General features: G+C 48.1%; 7 protein-coding genes across 7 annotated transcripts; 2 read left to right on the top strand and 5 right to left on the bottom strand.

Moving 5' to 3' along the window:
- Positions 1-153: 153 nt before the first annotated feature.
- Positions 154-527, bottom strand: BDV38DRAFT_269015 (uncharacterized protein; the record flags this gene model as incomplete). Its single annotated transcript, XM_032056889.1, has 2 exons — positions 154-274; positions 328-527. 2 exons carry the CDS (start codon positions 525-527, stop codon positions 154-156), a joined length of 321 nt encoding a protein of 106 aa, XP_031916474.1.
- A 3,088-nt stretch (positions 528-3,615) lies between these two features.
- BDV38DRAFT_18110 (uncharacterized protein) lies at positions 3,616-4,060 on the top strand. Its single transcript, XM_032052080.1, has one exon. It carries the CDS (start codon positions 3,721-3,723, stop codon positions 3,967-3,969), a length of 249 nt encoding a protein of 82 aa, XP_031916473.1. The 5' UTR covers positions 3,616-3,720; the 3' UTR covers positions 3,970-4,060.
- On the bottom strand, positions 3,616-4,540 carry BDV38DRAFT_239675 (Zn(II)2Cys6 transcription factor domain-containing protein). Its single transcript, XM_032053787.1, has 2 exons — positions 4,417-4,540; positions 3,616-4,355 (listed from the first exon to the last, which is right to left on the bottom strand). The coding sequence occupies exons 1-2, from the start codon at positions 4,450-4,452 to the stop codon at positions 4,089-4,091; spliced, it is 303 nt and encodes a 100-aa protein (XP_031916472.1). The 5' UTR covers positions 4,453-4,540; the 3' UTR covers positions 3,616-4,088.
- On the bottom strand, positions 4,468-6,045 carry BDV38DRAFT_239673 (terpenoid cyclases/protein prenyltransferase alpha-alpha toroid). Its single transcript, XM_032053786.1, has one exon. The coding sequence runs from the start codon at positions 5,452-5,454 to the stop codon at positions 5,140-5,142; it is 315 nt and encodes a 104-aa protein (XP_031916471.1). The 5' UTR covers positions 5,455-6,045; the 3' UTR covers positions 4,468-5,139.
- A 308-nt stretch (positions 6,046-6,353) lies between these two features.
- On the top strand, positions 6,354-8,029 carry BDV38DRAFT_290138 (RCC1 domain-containing protein; the record flags this gene model as incomplete). Its single annotated transcript, XM_032061411.1, has 3 exons — positions 6,354-6,480; positions 6,597-7,099; positions 7,154-8,029. 3 exons carry the CDS (start codon positions 6,354-6,356, stop codon positions 8,012-8,014), a joined length of 1,491 nt encoding a protein of 496 aa, XP_031916470.1. The 3' UTR covers positions 8,015-8,029.
- A 1,145-nt stretch (positions 8,030-9,174) lies between these two features.
- BDV38DRAFT_269013 (putative MFS maltose transporter) lies at positions 9,175-10,947 on the bottom strand (the record flags this gene model as incomplete). The annotated part of the gene is made up of 4 exons (XM_032056888.1): positions 9,175-9,755; positions 9,809-10,146; positions 10,202-10,680; positions 10,732-10,947. The coding sequence occupies 4 exons, from the start codon at positions 10,945-10,947 to the stop codon at positions 9,175-9,177; spliced, it is 1,614 nt and encodes a 537-aa protein (XP_031916469.1).
- A 1,411-nt stretch (positions 10,948-12,358) lies between these two features.
- Positions 12,359-14,908, bottom strand: BDV38DRAFT_239668 (putative proteinase). Its single transcript, XM_032053785.1, has 6 exons — positions 14,790-14,908; positions 14,550-14,724; positions 13,430-14,479; positions 13,234-13,318; positions 13,110-13,170; positions 12,359-13,026 (listed from the first exon to the last, which is right to left on the bottom strand). Exons 1-6 carry the CDS (start codon positions 14,883-14,885, stop codon positions 12,892-12,894), a joined length of 1,602 nt encoding a protein of 533 aa, XP_031916468.1. The 5' UTR covers positions 14,886-14,908; the 3' UTR covers positions 12,359-12,891.
- Between the last annotated feature and the right edge of the window lie 753 nt (positions 14,909-15,661).

The raw sequence follows: 15,661 nt of genomic DNA, 5'->3' as shown, positions 1-15,661 counted from the left end.
CGGATTGGGAAAAGGGCTCGAATGTAGACGATTTTTGCGCTGGATCATATGCTGTAGTTAGGGAGTAGATTTCGTAATATACCAAAGAACCAGGCCGAGAATACCAGGTTGAACATTCATTAATAAGCATACATTGAAGTCATCCACTGTTATCTATGCATTACATTTTCCTGTGAAACAAAAGCCGCAGTCCTCACGGCCCAGGCCCTTCCTCACATCCACTGCAAAGCGTCCGTCCCTAGTCTTTGCGCAGCATTTACCCGCCATTTGCTTGCTATATACAAAGTTAGTCTACGGAAAGTTATGAGCGGGCGATTGATATCTGACCAGTCATGGAAACTGTTCATCTCACCGAGAGAGTTGCCCATGCAATTATCTGCCCGGTTTCTATGGCCAGAACACCCTTTCCGCGCTTCGAGTATGTTAAATGTTCGTGCAGAGCGATCGTGGCTGTATGCTTCTGGATTGGGCATCGCAAGAGTTGTGACGGAGAGCAGCATTATGATAGAGGCGTATGAAATCTTCATGGTGGTTTGAAATAGAGGAATTCAATAGTGTGGGGGGTTTGGCAAGAGAAAATGCTTGGTTGTCTTTTTAGGAGGGGGGAGGATGAAAGATTTTGGTAGTTTATATAGCTCTGTCAGACCAGGACTGATCAGCGAGATTTATAGGGGTATCTCTCTTTGTAGTAAAGTGTCAATCTTAAGCAAAAAAAAAAAAAAAAAAGAAAAGAAAAGAAATTGGCCATCCATCTCAGGACCGTGTCCCTGTACTGCTTTATGAATTCCACATGATGTGGAGCTGAAGAGCTCATATTTGGGCGTAGATCCCAAGATCGTCCTTCTCAAGAAAGATAGAGTAACGCAAAGCAGAGATCCTCCCTTAGCTGAGACTCATCAATGGCGCTATTTTCTTGGCACGGTCATTGGGGTTGTGACTATTAAACCTTCAACTCCACGGCATCATTCAATAATCCATCATCTAACACCGCTCAAGCAACTAACAGAGGCGCTCGTCTCGAGCTGAAGTTAAATACATGACTCAGCCAAGTCTCACCAACATCATCCAGCCAGTTCAGATGAAAGAAGACCCGTAGAATTCTCGGCTCATTAATAAGGTGGGTCAAAAGTCTGATTACACTAACGCGTTTCCGCGACGCGGCAAAAAATCGCAACTTTTTCAACCACCTACCATTCTATCAAAATAAGGTCTTTTGGAACCGAAATTAGTGGAAATCGAAGGCCTAATTCTGAGCTTTCTACTGAAATCTGTGCGGCTATATTATCTGGTCTAGATAACCAGGTATTGCCAACTCAACCTCAACTAGCCAAGCAATTTGGTATCAGTCGAAACACAATTTATTTAACTAAAAAATACTTTCTGTATAATTATACCTTGAAATTGCTTCCTAGAAAGGAAAGGTCTACAAAGCTCAGTTATTCTACTAAGTACTATATATATCTTTTAGTACACTGGATATCTAGACTGAGCTACAGAGCTCTCTGTGTAGATAGTAATTCTGGGATCTCTCTCTCCACAGTTAAGTATATTTTAAAGACTTTTTATTTAAAAAAGTAGAAAAGTAAGAAACAGATTACTTTAATATCTAAAGTAGCTAAAAAACAGCTTAGATTTATATATATATAGTTGAATTATCTTAACTGGAAAAATATTTAGTTTTCCGATAAATATTCTGTGTAGCGAAAGTCTAATTTTTTTACTCAATATATTTTTTGTTTCTTAAACAAGATCTATAGATGTGATCTAGTAAATCTAATAAACTATAGAAAAGATATATCTCAGATAGTATAGGGTTCTATATAGCTAGGTAATCAATCAGATTTAATAGTTATAGAACAGAATAAATTATTATAACAAGACAGTTATTTAATAAAATCCTATCTTGTCTGTCTAGAAAAAGGTCTTTTACCGATTTACAAGTCTGGAATTATATTTTAGTAAAATAATATAAAAATTTATATTTTCTACAAGATACAGGTATAGTTTAAATCCTACAGAATCTGGGTTCTAGAATAGCTGTCCTATTTGCCTGATTTAAATCCTATAGAGTATATCTGGGCCCTATTAAAACACAAGCTTTTAGAGCTCTATCCTATACTTTTTCTAGGGGGAAAGTCAGAAATCGACTGGACCCTATTTAAAAGATATATTAAGGAGGCCTGGTAGGCTATCCCACAAGAGATTATAGATCGCCTAATTCTATCTATGCCTCGCAGATTTCAGGCTATATATCAGACACGTGGCTGGTATACAAAGTATTAATATAGGGATTCTATAGAACTACTTTATAGATCGATATCTTTTGAATTGGTTGAGAAAATCGAGTTTGAATTTGTTGCGTTTTTCTGATTTTTTTGGGTGTAATCAGACTTTTGACCCACTAGTTTATCTTGTCTGACCTCCATTTTACCCGCACAACACACAGTACTATTCGACAGCCCAGCGTCTATGATGCTAGCATCAAAGGTCAGTTCTCCGTCCACTCAACCTCCCTGTTCAGATATTTCAGCGGTGAAGGCAACGAGTCTTGGCAGCTTCTGTCAGGCTTCCTGAGCGACAGGCCATGTCTACCCCGAGGAAGACTAGTAGTTTGAGAGCTTGTTCTGCGCGATCCAAGACAGTTGTATGCGACACGGACTCTCTGGCCGCCGTACATGCCCACGGACAGTGGAGCATAGTGATGATAGCTACGACCACTGAGCGGGCTAAAAGCCACGAACAATCCATGTTCTCGAATCGATGCAGATCTATGTAGACGCGCATTATCTCCATTGCACTGGTGAAGCAAAGCTGGACGGCCTCGGGGGCTGGGTCCGGGGTTTGCAGGCTCGGTTGAAAGAGTAGTGTATCACGCATTGGTAATACTTGAGCTCTAATTTCTGCACCAGAACACCGGGTAAAGGTTACATTGCGACAGGTGAGATGATTCCTCTGGACCCTTTATACTTCATTGGGAAGAGTGGTACACGACGGTGTATTTTGTATTTCTATTTGCCGACATCAGTCGGTCAGGGAAACTGGATTGGCGAGCGGGATACACAGTAGTATACGTTTTGTCTGTACGACAGTTCGATCGAAGGGCAGTGAGTATATTGATGCCCGAGAGGGACATATATACAATGTGGAGGCGGCGTCCTGTTCCTGAATCGGGTTGGAATAGGGTGGGTTCCACCCTGTGGCCCCGCCATCAATCCCCGGGAAGTCTCGGTCGATAGCTTCATCTCGGAGAGTAAGGGGTCGACCAAGTATCGTTGTGAGTGTTCCGTCCATATCCCTGATAATGGGCAGGAACAGCTGTTTTGCATAAGAGCGACAACGGCTTCTTAAGCAGAACAAATCTACTGGCAGCCTCACGCCTGGCTCAAGCCTCCCACAAATAAATATTAACCTTCTTTCTTCATGGTTATCAAAATCTGCGGGCTCTTCCTCAGCGCCTCGAGGATGACTTGAAGAATATTCTTCTTGAGGCAGCGATGGAAGAGTATGCCACGTGGCACCGGTCCCGGGTTGGGGGGAACATATCAGAAGAGCAAGCGATATTGCATTGAAAAGCTGTCTTGAAACGTTTCTCTGCCAGTCAGCACCGCCGTCACTGTCATCGAGTACAGTGGCGATTGTTTTGGCGAAGAACGACGTAGATGTAACTGCCACCGAATGGGAAGAACTAAGGATATATCACCGCTCACTATACTATGAACGATGTATACCGAACTTGCTGCTCTCCGTTTACAAAGGATGCTAACAATCTACATTCACAGTGCACATACTTGGGAAGTAACAAGGATGAGGAGTACTAGATATTCCGGGAAGACCAACCAAGAAGCAGAGGTTTATCCTTCAAATCCAGCTTCTCCCATTTGTCCTTTGCCACATATCCACTGGCTGAACGATAGGCGATTTCCTCCGTCCACTCCACCCATAAGATCTTGTACCCTTCCGAAATCTTAATAGGGCTAGTGTATCATGCCTCGGGTTGGTGAAACGTCTTTTCATGCACTGTGGATCGAGAAACAGAAACCAAATCAGTAGGGTTTTCTTTGTCGTTAACTATGTTTTGGAACTCGCCGCTATCTTTCTGAGGGACTAAATGCCTGGTGACACGACCAGAGCCATTGTATACGATCTCGCCGATGACAATTTTGACACCGAGATGTGGCCCCCGAGCAACGGACCTTCATCGTCCGACACTCCAAGCAGGCCGTTGCACCGCGACGCTTCGGTGGCAGACGCGGCACATCCTGCCCGACGGCCTGAGAAGTGTCGCGCTGAAAAGAGCACTGGAACCCCAGGCGCTCACAGGTTTTGCAACCAGGTACGGATCGGTCACAGCGGACCTGGGAAGGTTTAGCTCTCGCCATTCCAATCGCCATGCTGGGGGGATGGGATCTATCTTACCTTGCGCACCCGACACTGGACACACGCTGCCTTCATGACCGACGGAAAGAAGTGCGAATGAATGATCCTCTTATGAACTTGGTCCAAAACCCAACACTCAACGGACAGCACCGATAGCACGACCTGTCGCCATCCCAAGACACACACCAATGCTTTGAAGCCCTGGTCGGCCAAACCACTTGTTCGTCACACTAGCCTTCGATTGCGTGAGGCGGTGACTCCGCATTTTGCTGGGCCAATCGTGTCATTTTCCGACCGACTGCCCGAGGCTCCCCGTTTATGGATCATCGAATCCAAATACCATCTCGCTATCACGCGATAAGTGCGAGTCGATGGCGGGGTCCTATAACTAGACTGATGTCTCAACTATTACCATTGCAAGCGGGGCTTCATTGTGCTCTCTACTACCAAGATGGCTTCCATTGCAACCCCGTGGAGTAGAATCAATATTAACATTGAACGGGGAAGTGAACGTTGTCTACAAGCCACTTGAGTCTCACTGCTTGGAATATCGAAGACTGGACGTTCATCTCTTACGTTTAAAAGTGAAAACAAGAAAGAGAGAAAAGGAACAAGAATGAAGGATCGACTGTCCAGGTACTCTAACCAGAAAGCTCCAGACCTTGCGCCCTGATAGCTGTACATCTGTACATATCGTCCCAAAGCCATCATGGGAAAATAGTGTGGATATAAGGTATAACCCAGGTGGACATGGTTAGAAAATCACGTTCCGGTATAATGGGATTCAGGCCAAGACGCTTCATCGTTGCGATCAGACAGGGTCTGTGTTCGCAATAGGTATACCACTCCCAGTCGAACCGACTCGTTATCGGCTGTGAGATGGGCGAGGAGCCCCATCAGCGCCCACCCCGTCCGGGAAGCTGTCGAGGGACCACGGCCTGCCAACCGGGGATCCGTATCAGACATCCCCGTTTCCCCCCAGCCACCGTCTGGGTTCTGGGTCGATTTCAGCCAGTCAGTCGCAGCTCGGAAACAGTCCTTCACCCAATCGTCATGCTCGACGGCCCCTCTATGCATGATCGAAAAAAAGTAGGTCTTGAGTCAGCTAAGGCTGGTGTCGTTAAAATTCATAGGCTTACCTTAGTCTACCTTGTTGTCTTCGTGAGATTGAAGCCCTCCACAAAACAAAAACATTAATCGGTCCGGGTCTCCCTATACTCGATCAAGGATATGAAAGAGGAATCTGCAAGACTTGAATATGCTGGAATGCCTTCCAAGTCTCAGGATCTGGACGACGGTCGTCTCTATAGTACTAGGCGTCTTCATTCATTGATTCGCTCTGAGTGAGTAACCGCTCAATAGAATGGGCAAGCCATGGAAAGAAGATGCGGCGAAATGTAATAGCCTGTGCTCGCGAATATAATGCTGATTTGAAGACAATAATCTCAGGCTACACAGAGTTTGCATGTGTCCAGCACTCATGGAGTTCTTTAGAAATGGGCAGCCATTTGTCGTCCCCGGGACAGGTTTCCAACATGTCATGTTGTTACATATAGCTGTATATAGAGTGGGAGAGTTTCAGTCATTATACCGTGGAGTCCCCGATCCTTGACTGCCGATGGAGTTGTCCTGGGTCGCTCATTGACCGGACGATAATGTGAGTCAAATACGGTGTCTCTATAGGTATCCAGGTAGTTATTGATATTCCTTGCGTTCATGTTGTTTCTTCCGCCGGTGGCTTACATCACGTGTTTTCCCCCGGTCCGTCTTTCGGACCGATAATACTCCGTCGTCAACCGCGACTCCATAGGTAGCAGCCAATCGGCTCCCCTCGACGGGATGGGTTGAATCGGTTGATCGCCCGCGCCCCGTGAAGCCGATCCCCCGTTCCCATTGGTGCTGGTAATGTTTTCCCTCCACACAGCAGCCAACTCCACTGTCTCCTCGTGACTCCGATCTACAATACTTCAACCAACATGCCTCCCCAACGCCGCGCTGCCTCCATTGGCCAGAAGAATAAGACTGCCGGAGGCACCAAGAAGCAGAAAGTCGAATGCGAAGTCGGCCCTCGCGTCCCGGGAACGAAAGAGGCATGCCAATCTCGTGGAAGACGAAAGGCAAGAACAACCGAGAAAAGACACTAAGCGACGAAAAGGTAAGCGGTTCTCGTTTCCCCCTTGCGTCGTCAATTTACTGACCTCGTCGCACCTGCTGTCCAGAGCAACCCGTACTGCAGAATCATGTGCCGACCCAGTTACTAGACGTATACGTGTTCGGAACTAATTGCTATGGCGAGCTCGGTCTGGGCGACCTGACGAAGAAGTCAGAAATCGTCCGGCCAGTCCTCAACCAAAAGCTGGCCGCCGACAGCGTGGGAGTGGTTCATCTGACCGTGGGAGGAGTTCACTCGGCGGCTTTGACTCATGACAATCGAATCCTCACATGTGGTGTCAACGACGAGGGTACCTTGGGGAGAGATACGAAACAGGAGCAGAAAGGGGAGACCGACAGGGATGGCGCGAATAATGTCAATGGCGAAACGGAGTCCGAGCACGAGAGCGATGATGACGACATTACCCTCAATCTGAATGAAGCAACCCCACGACCTGTGAACCCATTGCTCTTCCCCAAGGGAACCGTCTTCGCTCAACTGGCAGCATCGGACAGTGCAACTTTCGCGCTTACCACAGAGGGCTTAGTTTATGGCTGGGGAACCTTTCGAGTGCGTTCGCTAGAGCTCGGTGTCCCTTTGCCTTTTTCCAACTGACAATGGCAGGGAGCTAATGGAGGGATTGGCTTTGGGCCGGAAAGTAAGAAAGAGCAGAGAACTCCTGTCCAGATTCCTGTTCTCAGTGATGTTGTGAAAATCGTTGCGGGTGCCCAGCACATTCTCGCATTGACGTCAAACGGCACGGTCTTCAGCTGGGGATGTGATGAACAATATCAACTAGGAAGACGCCGCGCCAGCCGACGGCATCAATCCCATCCTCTTGTCCCAGACCAATGTGCTCTTCCTTCCGGGATTGAAGAGATTGGGGTCGGATCCTACCATTCCTTTGCTGTGCATCGAAGCGGCGCGGTATATGCATGGGGATCCAATAACTTTGGGCAAACGGCGGTTCCGATGAGCGCAGGTCATCATGATGCCACTGTAGCGTTTCCCACAGAGGTTCGTGCCTTTCGGAAATATGGTAAAGTGGTCATGATATGCGGGGGAAAGGACCACAGCATAGCAATTACGGCACTTGGCCGGTGTCTGACCTGGGGTCGTATTGATAATAAAGCACTGGGAATGGGGGCTGAAGACATGCCGCTGTCAGATATCAGTTACGATGAATACAGCAGACCCCGCATCCTGAGGCAGCCGCATATGCTCCATGGCATTAGTGACCGGATCGTATTCGCAACCGCAACGTCGGACCACTCCTTTGCCATCACCGAAGCCGGAAAGGCCTATAGCTGGGGCTTCAATGTGCAAAGTCAAGCTGGCCAACCTGGTCTCGATGAGGTAGAAAGACCTACCCTTCTTCACAGTAAGTATGTGGATGGTAACAGACTGGTATCAGCCGCCGCCGGTGGTCAGTTCAGTATCGTCATGGGGAAACACCTGGCAAAGACCACAAGTTCCCATGCATGATATGTTTGCCGCAGTGATATGCGAGATACATCAGTCGCCTCTATCCCAGGTGGGGTACCGAAGAGGGCTATCCCTTGGGTTGGAGGGGGCATTCCTGCGGGACATAGTTAGATATTGTAGAACAGTGATGATCTTAGCACAACAGTAATTGTCTCAGTAAAAACCACCGTACAATTAATAATACAACAGCCAGTTAATAGTATTTATATTGATATTCAATCTGTGAAAAACCTCGAATCTACGGCCCAAATGGAGTTACCGAGAAGGCGACGCGTTGGTCGGATTGCATGGGCCTTGACAGTAGAGGTTTCACAGGACTACCCAGATAGGGTAAAAACCCAGGGTATCAGGAGCTCATCTGAGACCGGATTAATACTGTAATAGTGACTACTTTCCTGCTTACTAGCGCCGGACATGGAGACATAGTTCTCTTACGTTGCTAGAGATCCTTGATATCTATCGATGGGAAGGATGGATAACACAGACAAAGGTAGTAGGAAGCTCAGGATAGGTCATAAACACTCATCATAACATTCAAGGTTGAGATGGACTGTCATCCCTCCTGAGCCAGTAGCAGGAGAGTTGATACCAAAATAGAGTGTCCTGGCCATCGATGCTCACTGAATTAAATATACACGTACACACCCTATCCCCGGGATTCACCGCCACCGATATGCCCAAGCAGTTTACTGAACGCGAGGACGTGTTTCAGAATGTACCTCCTCCTGAGCGAGTCATGGAAACGGGTGGCATGATCTCGCTGCTCGTCGCCTACTTCTTATGCAGTGGCTTTTTCTTATACAACCGGGGTTGATCTGGCTATCACAGGGAGTTTTGTACAATGGTCGGATTGAATTATAGCTGGATTCAATTAATACCTGGAGGTCTGTGAGTGTTAATGGAATCTAATCTCCCGCTCGAGGAGCCAGTCTCAACTATCCTGCTCTGTCAGGATAGCGTGGTATTAGCCTCTTAAATCAGCGATACCAAAAGCAACCATTACCGACGAGAGTAGAGGATGCCGTACATTCCGCTGTGGTCCACACCATTCACTCCATCTTGAAAATTATTACCCATAAGTATCTAGTAAGGCACTCATCTCGACCACCTATTCCTGCACAAGCAGTACCACTCAGGCTTCTCCGAACAAGAAGTTCCATCTACTCATCATCGTGGAGATCGACGACCGTCTGCTTCCATTTGCGAGCCGGGACACGACGCCGGAACAGAATGTCGATCTCACGGAAGGACCTGTTCTTCATCTCTGGAACCCAGATCCAAGCCATGGTGGTGCAGATAAAGGCGGTGCCAGCCCAGACGTAGCCGCTCTTGCCACCCAGGTGCCACTTATCATCGTTGAGCATGTAGCTGGAAAGGAATATGCAAGGAATATTGACTAAGTAGTAGGCACCTCGTCCAACACCCGTTGTCAGTGGCCTGAGACGAACGGAAGCTGTCTCACCGATGATGACCCATGAGGCAGGGGCGGGCCCCAAGCAGAACAGGACGGAGACGATCAAGCCAAGTGATGCTTGCGCATTGCTAGCCGCAGTACTCCTGCCCACTGAAGCCGCAATACCGAGCGCGACCAAGAATGCACAGTTGATGAATTGACCATAGACATAGATGGTGCGTCGACCCAGGTAAGAGGTGAGGATCCAAGAGAGCATCACCATGATCATCTGGAGGGCAGAAGTGATGAGACCAAGTGCAAAGGCGGTGTTGTCGGCCATGCCGGCCTCTGAGCTGGTGTTAGTCTGCTATGGCTTTGGACGACGACATGGCTGGACTCACGTTTGAAAAAGTACACCGCTTGGTTTGCAATCAGATTGCCTGTCAGATTCTGAGATGCGTACACACCGCACACAATCAACGTGCGGTAGAGATCGGTACCCTTCCACAGTTCAATGAGACTGGGCTTCTTTTCGGTTGCCTCGAGTTCGATCGTGCGACGCATCATTGCGACTGCGGCAGCGGGATTATCAGTTGCACTCGCGCGTCCAAGTCGTCTGACAGCCTTCTCCGCCTCGGCCAGACGGCCTTTTCGGACGAGCCACCAAGGGGATTCAGGCGCGATGAAGAGTAAGATAGCGAGGGGGGTAGGGAACATCCACTGGAGTGCAATGGGAACCCTACGATAACTGTTAGTACAGTGCTCCTCGATGGCACCTATGCGAGCGGACGAACCTGTACGCTGACGAGTCAGCCTTGGATTGGTAGTGGTATGTGATCCCGCCGACTATGATCGACCCAATTGCCCAGAACATCTGCAACATCTGCGTTGCCGGAGCTCTCAATCTCATTGGCACGATCTCGGCACAGTAGGCGGGTGCGTTGGCGATAAAAATGCCCCACGGGATGCCTTCCATGATCTGGGACGCGAAAAACATCCCCTGGCTGTTGCCGAAATAGAAGATCAGGATGAAGGCGTTCAAGGCCATGAGACCGCCAATGGTTGCCCATCGATATCCAATCCAACTGGTAATGGGACCTGCGATGAATACACCGATGATGCAACCGATTGGCCCGCTACACTGGAATGCTGACTGCCACGAAGCTTCGATAATCCACGTATTTGTGTTTTCGCTGTATACACCAAAGTCCTCGGCGAATTTCTTTGTGGCTATGAACTGACCCATTAAGAAAACACAGTATGACTCCAGGATCTATCGCACACGTTAGGGAAATGATCTGCCTATCATTGGGCAAGAGCTTACAATAGTACATGACATCACGAAGGCCCACCAGCTGGCAGCGGGATAGGCCATGACCGCCTGGGGCACAGTCATATTATGTTCGGCCTGCTCAGCCTCCAGAGCGCCCGCTCTGTCGTAGTCGACCTTCTCGTCGACATCGTAGACAGGTCCAGGGTTGGAGGTGGGCGGCGCCTCAACCTCCGACGCTGCGGTCTGCTTCTCTGTATCACTATTCATGTCGACGATTTCTGGGAGAAACGGGTGGCATGAAAGAGCGGCAGGCACGACTGGGAGATTTAGATCTTTATACCTGCGACAATAGCCTCGTGATGGTGATCCCGATCTTAGCTCAATTGAGTGAAGCTTGCTCCGGACGTTGACGTCCTCCAGCCAACATCGCCAATCATGAGGGTCCTTTTTCCTGGCACTACGGTAGCGGCGTCGCTTGATTATGGTTGGGCCCGTAGGTATTAGCCGGGAGGAAATGTACTGGTTCCTTTGCGGGGTCCGCTGAACTTAAGCAAATTGGTGGCGTTCTATTCGCCGGAGAATTCCTGCTTTGGGTCGACGGGGGCAGAGTCCAACAATCCTCCCTTCAGTTAGTGCGAGTCATCCGACCCTCCTGATTCCCTATCAAGGGGGTTCAATTCTGCTGGAACCTATCATCATGAGCGACTAAATTTAACCAAGGAGCTGGGAGAGGATAAGCGCTAATGCTTCGTCCTTGCCTCCGGGTATCGAGTACCGAGGGCAAATGTTCAGCAAACGTGACCCATTCAGAATGTCGTCGAACGCTGGCCGCCGAACACGAAGTCGGATGCTCATGATGCGTGATCTGTCTACCTCTGTCGGATACCATGCTCACGGGGGAGTGTGGGGCAATTGGTCGCCCAGGATGCAAGATAAATATTTTCGATCTTGAGCGTCGGACACGGCTCGGGGTCATCTCATTCGCGGGTTAGGGCTCGGTCAGCTTTACCCCGGACGGACACTACCCCGCGCCATGACCCCGGAAGGATCCTAAATATCCTCCAATAGAGAAAGGGGGAAAAACCTAAAATGGGACACTACAAAATATGAATTTGCTTCCAACCTTCTCCCGGAATTATTAAGCAAACTGCGATGCCATGGGTGTTGGTGTTGGTGACTCCACGTAGGATAGTATGGATGATCTGGTGTCCAGACTTGTGTCCTGGGTTCTCGATTGCTCGTAAGGCCGACACACTATGGCTGGGGATAGTGGCGGATTTGACCGGGTTTCCGTTGATGTCCGGCGTTGGAGGGCGAGTTGTCGGCCGGCCACACGGCCAATATCTATATGTTGTCCGTAGGTGAGGATGGGACTGAATGTATGCCCAAACAGCGCTGGGACGAACAGTAGTGTCAGTACGGCTGTCAACATGCATGGTCCAGATGTCAAATTCCGTGTTGACGCTTTGACGACTGCATCTCGATCGAGAGGCATGTCGCGTAGAATTCACCTTGGGAGGGCTAAGATTAATTCATCCCTTTGAGATACTACGTTGCGCTCAAAATATAGTTAAAATAGTAAAATACCAGCTATTGAGTGAGATTGAAGATATCGTGAACTAAGACAACCCCTGAGCGGGAGTTCTGCTCTTCACGCATCCCGAATGACAGGAGACAATATAAGGCTAGTGGGCATGAGGCAGCAACCTACTTGCTAAATGTTATTGAATATTGCGGAAACCTCAACATAGTAAAACTCAATAAGTGTTCCAACTAAAGTAGTGATATCTAAGTAGTATTTGAACTGGAAAAAGAGGTACAGTTAGACTCTGTATATCCTCTCCGCAAATTCCACATAGTAAATAACGCACAAGACCACACGTACTCGCGGTAGTAGTCAACTGTTCACTCCAGTTCTTCACCCACTGGTCGACTCTCAGTGTTCCAGTATATATCTATCACATCTATTGCTATTCTTTGATACTGCTAGATGGATCAACCAAATTTGAGATGAAGTGAGAATAGAATAATACACAATGTAATACTAGAGGAGTAAAAGGAGCGTAGGAATCAATAACAGATATGAAATGTTTTCACCTTTGAACCAGTGTATATCTATTTTCCACATACTTTGACAATGCAGCACTTAACTGACCCTGATCCTTCCTTTCCATTAATTGACCGAACCTTTCTCCATGGATTGGACGATCGCTAAAGGGGGGAAGCATCTATGAAAGGAGTGTACTGTCGGGGGCATGTACTGTTGGATGATGGAACTGCACCTTGGAGGTACGCCTGAATATGCCGAAAGTAACAATTTGACGCCCCCTGGTTGATGACCGTATGCTGAAATCAAAGCAAACATCCCGCGAGTAAGCCTAGACTCTTGGCTGAGATGGGTGTAGGGTTGAGAATTGATAACAACTTACACCAACGCCTTCTTGCATTAAAAGTACCGATCCAGCAAACCGTGATGACATCTGGCGCGCTCTATGACGATATAATGTTAGCCAGTAACACGCCTAAGGACGATGTGATTGGGCCAAAACGTACGATTTCAACGGCGTGATAGGGTCAATGGTATTACTCGCAATCAGGATCGGGAAGGACGTAGGCATGCTTAGTGCACTTATTTCGTCTGCATCAATCCTGGTCAGACCATCTTTCCAACGCAGATGCTCATCTATTTTGCCGAAGAAGATGTTTATGGAATGTCAAAAAGGAGAGCAACAAATGGACTGTGAACTACCTTGAACTACCATGCTATCCGGTAACTGCGGTCGGAATGATCGGCATAAGATACCTTCCAGGAAGGTAGGATAGATATCACCGATGTACTTGCTCTTGGAAATCGTGTACTCCGCCCAAATCTTGAACTCTTCCATGGTAGTAAGTCTGTTCCTGCGATACGAGTCGGTGCATGTAATGGCGAGACGGGCGTCAGTTATAGGACTCGACTGATCATACATCCCCACAAGAGCAGACACATTCCCATACTCGGCCTGGTGGAGGATGTTGGCCATGGTTGGAAACCTTGCCAGTGGGGCGTAGACTGTGTTGAGAAAAAGAGTCTTTAGGTCTGAATAGGTGACCATTGTCGGCAGGTCTTCGTGTCCGACGCCGCTTAGCGGGACTGGATGGTTCAGAAGCTGACGGATAATGCCATCCATTCTTGCTGTGATGTTAGCCGGGGTGGGTCCCCAAAATGAGCACTTTTGAGGCCCTGCGGAATGGCAAAAGGTCGAGAATGTTTCTATCGCCTCGTCCATTTGTTCAACATTGTCCGTCCAATAGTTGTTATAATATTGCTCTGCGTCCAGAACACCGTCTAGTATCATTCTCCCAACGCGGTCAGGAAACAGGGAAGCGAAAGTGCTGCCGATGACAGTGCCGTAACTGATGCTATAGCACCACAGTTTGGCGCTTGATGGTAATTGACCGGCCAATAGAGCCTCGGCTTCGATAAATGTGAGCAAATCATGGGCAACTGCTGGCGTAGTCACATAATATGAATAGGGTGACTTGCTCCCGACAGCATTGTTGCACCACTCGCCGTAGATAGAGCTTGAATAGTACTGTTCCTCCAGCGATGTTGATGAGATATTACTGGCGCCTGTTCTGTGCAGTCGATAGAATGCCGACCTTGCTGTTGCGTCCTCCGCGAAGCAGTCCAGATGCAAGCCACTGTGGTTCACACCGCGAGGGTCAAATGAGACGAAGTTGTACTGCTCTCCAAACATCTGCCCGATGAGATTCTGGTATGTGAGGAGTAGGTCAACACCGGAACCACCTGGGCCACCTAATGAAGTGTCAGGCCAGCCCAACGAAGTTGGTCCAACGTTGCATGATTGTTAGAATTGAGGTCTTACCGGGGTTGAGTATGATGCTTGGAGACTCGGCGGTGGCATTTTTGCCAGCTAGCTTGATGAAGGCAATCGACGTCGTGCCAAGGCTTCTGTTTGAATAATCCAAAGGAACTTCCAGTCTAGCGCAATTCAAGGCATCGAAACATGGTGTCCATGTGAGTTTGGCTGATGGTTCAATCTAGATGACTCGTCAGAAACCTTGCAACCTTTGGGCAATGTGGCACCGTAAAGTCCCGGGCTCACATTCTCAAACCCATAGACCATGCCCCGATCATGTAAACTGTGGGCGTTCAGTCCCAAGCTCATGAACAGGATGAGCGTGTTCACCAATCGGCTCATTGTAATCCCTGCGGGCTTCTGGTTGACCTTGCTGTTCAGTTGCTTGCAAGAGCCGACACAGTTGCGATATCTGGGAACTATTTATACCAATTGAATTGCCTTCAATACTAGTGTCAAGTCTGATGGTTTCAATAGGCAGTTGCATTTTTCCCATCAACTCACAATACATCTGCTTGCGTACAATCGCTTTCCGTTCGGTTTGTACGAACCAGCCAATCAGTATTCTTTTTAGATCACCAGATATATAAAATACGGCGGGTGCTGGGAGCAGAGCTGCAGGACCTTACGCCTGTAAGTGTAGTGGTGGGTCTAAGGCTTTACTCTACGTTTTAATTGAGATTTATACTCTTCTCTGTATGGGTACTTGCATCTTTAGTCCACCGGCCCACCAAGATGATTGCTTATATAGCCTCCTCCCTGTCCTAAATAGTTGAAGAGGAAGAGTCTCGCCTTCCTTGGCGCCCCGGTTGTACGAGCTAACCAATCAGTATTTATTACGGTATGCACTAGCCTCCAGCAAGCAAGATATATGCCAATCAGATTGCTTTCTCAGTGTCACAGCCTCAATGCAAAAGAAGAAAGTCGAACAGAGTCGCCTTCATCTCTACGGAATAAGTACTAGACCAAGGGTCCCGCATGTACGAACGCGCCAATCAACCCCTATCACTAAACGCACCAGACTGCACTTAGTAGGATTGATTAATGCCAATTGGTCCAGCTTTAGGCTACCCTATTCAATCCTTCCCCATCAGTGATCATTGAGAAGTCTTCTCTTA

This window comes from Aspergillus pseudotamarii (genome assembly GCF_009193445.1).
Source record: "Aspergillus pseudotamarii strain CBS 117625 unplaced genomic scaffold BDV38scaffold_11, whole genome shotgun sequence".
Classification (NCBI taxonomy): Eukaryota; Fungi; Ascomycota; class Eurotiomycetes; order Eurotiales; family Aspergillaceae; genus Aspergillus; species Aspergillus pseudotamarii.
Note: the sequence above shows the minus strand (reverse complement) of the source record. Positions and strands in the feature narration are given on the sequence as shown.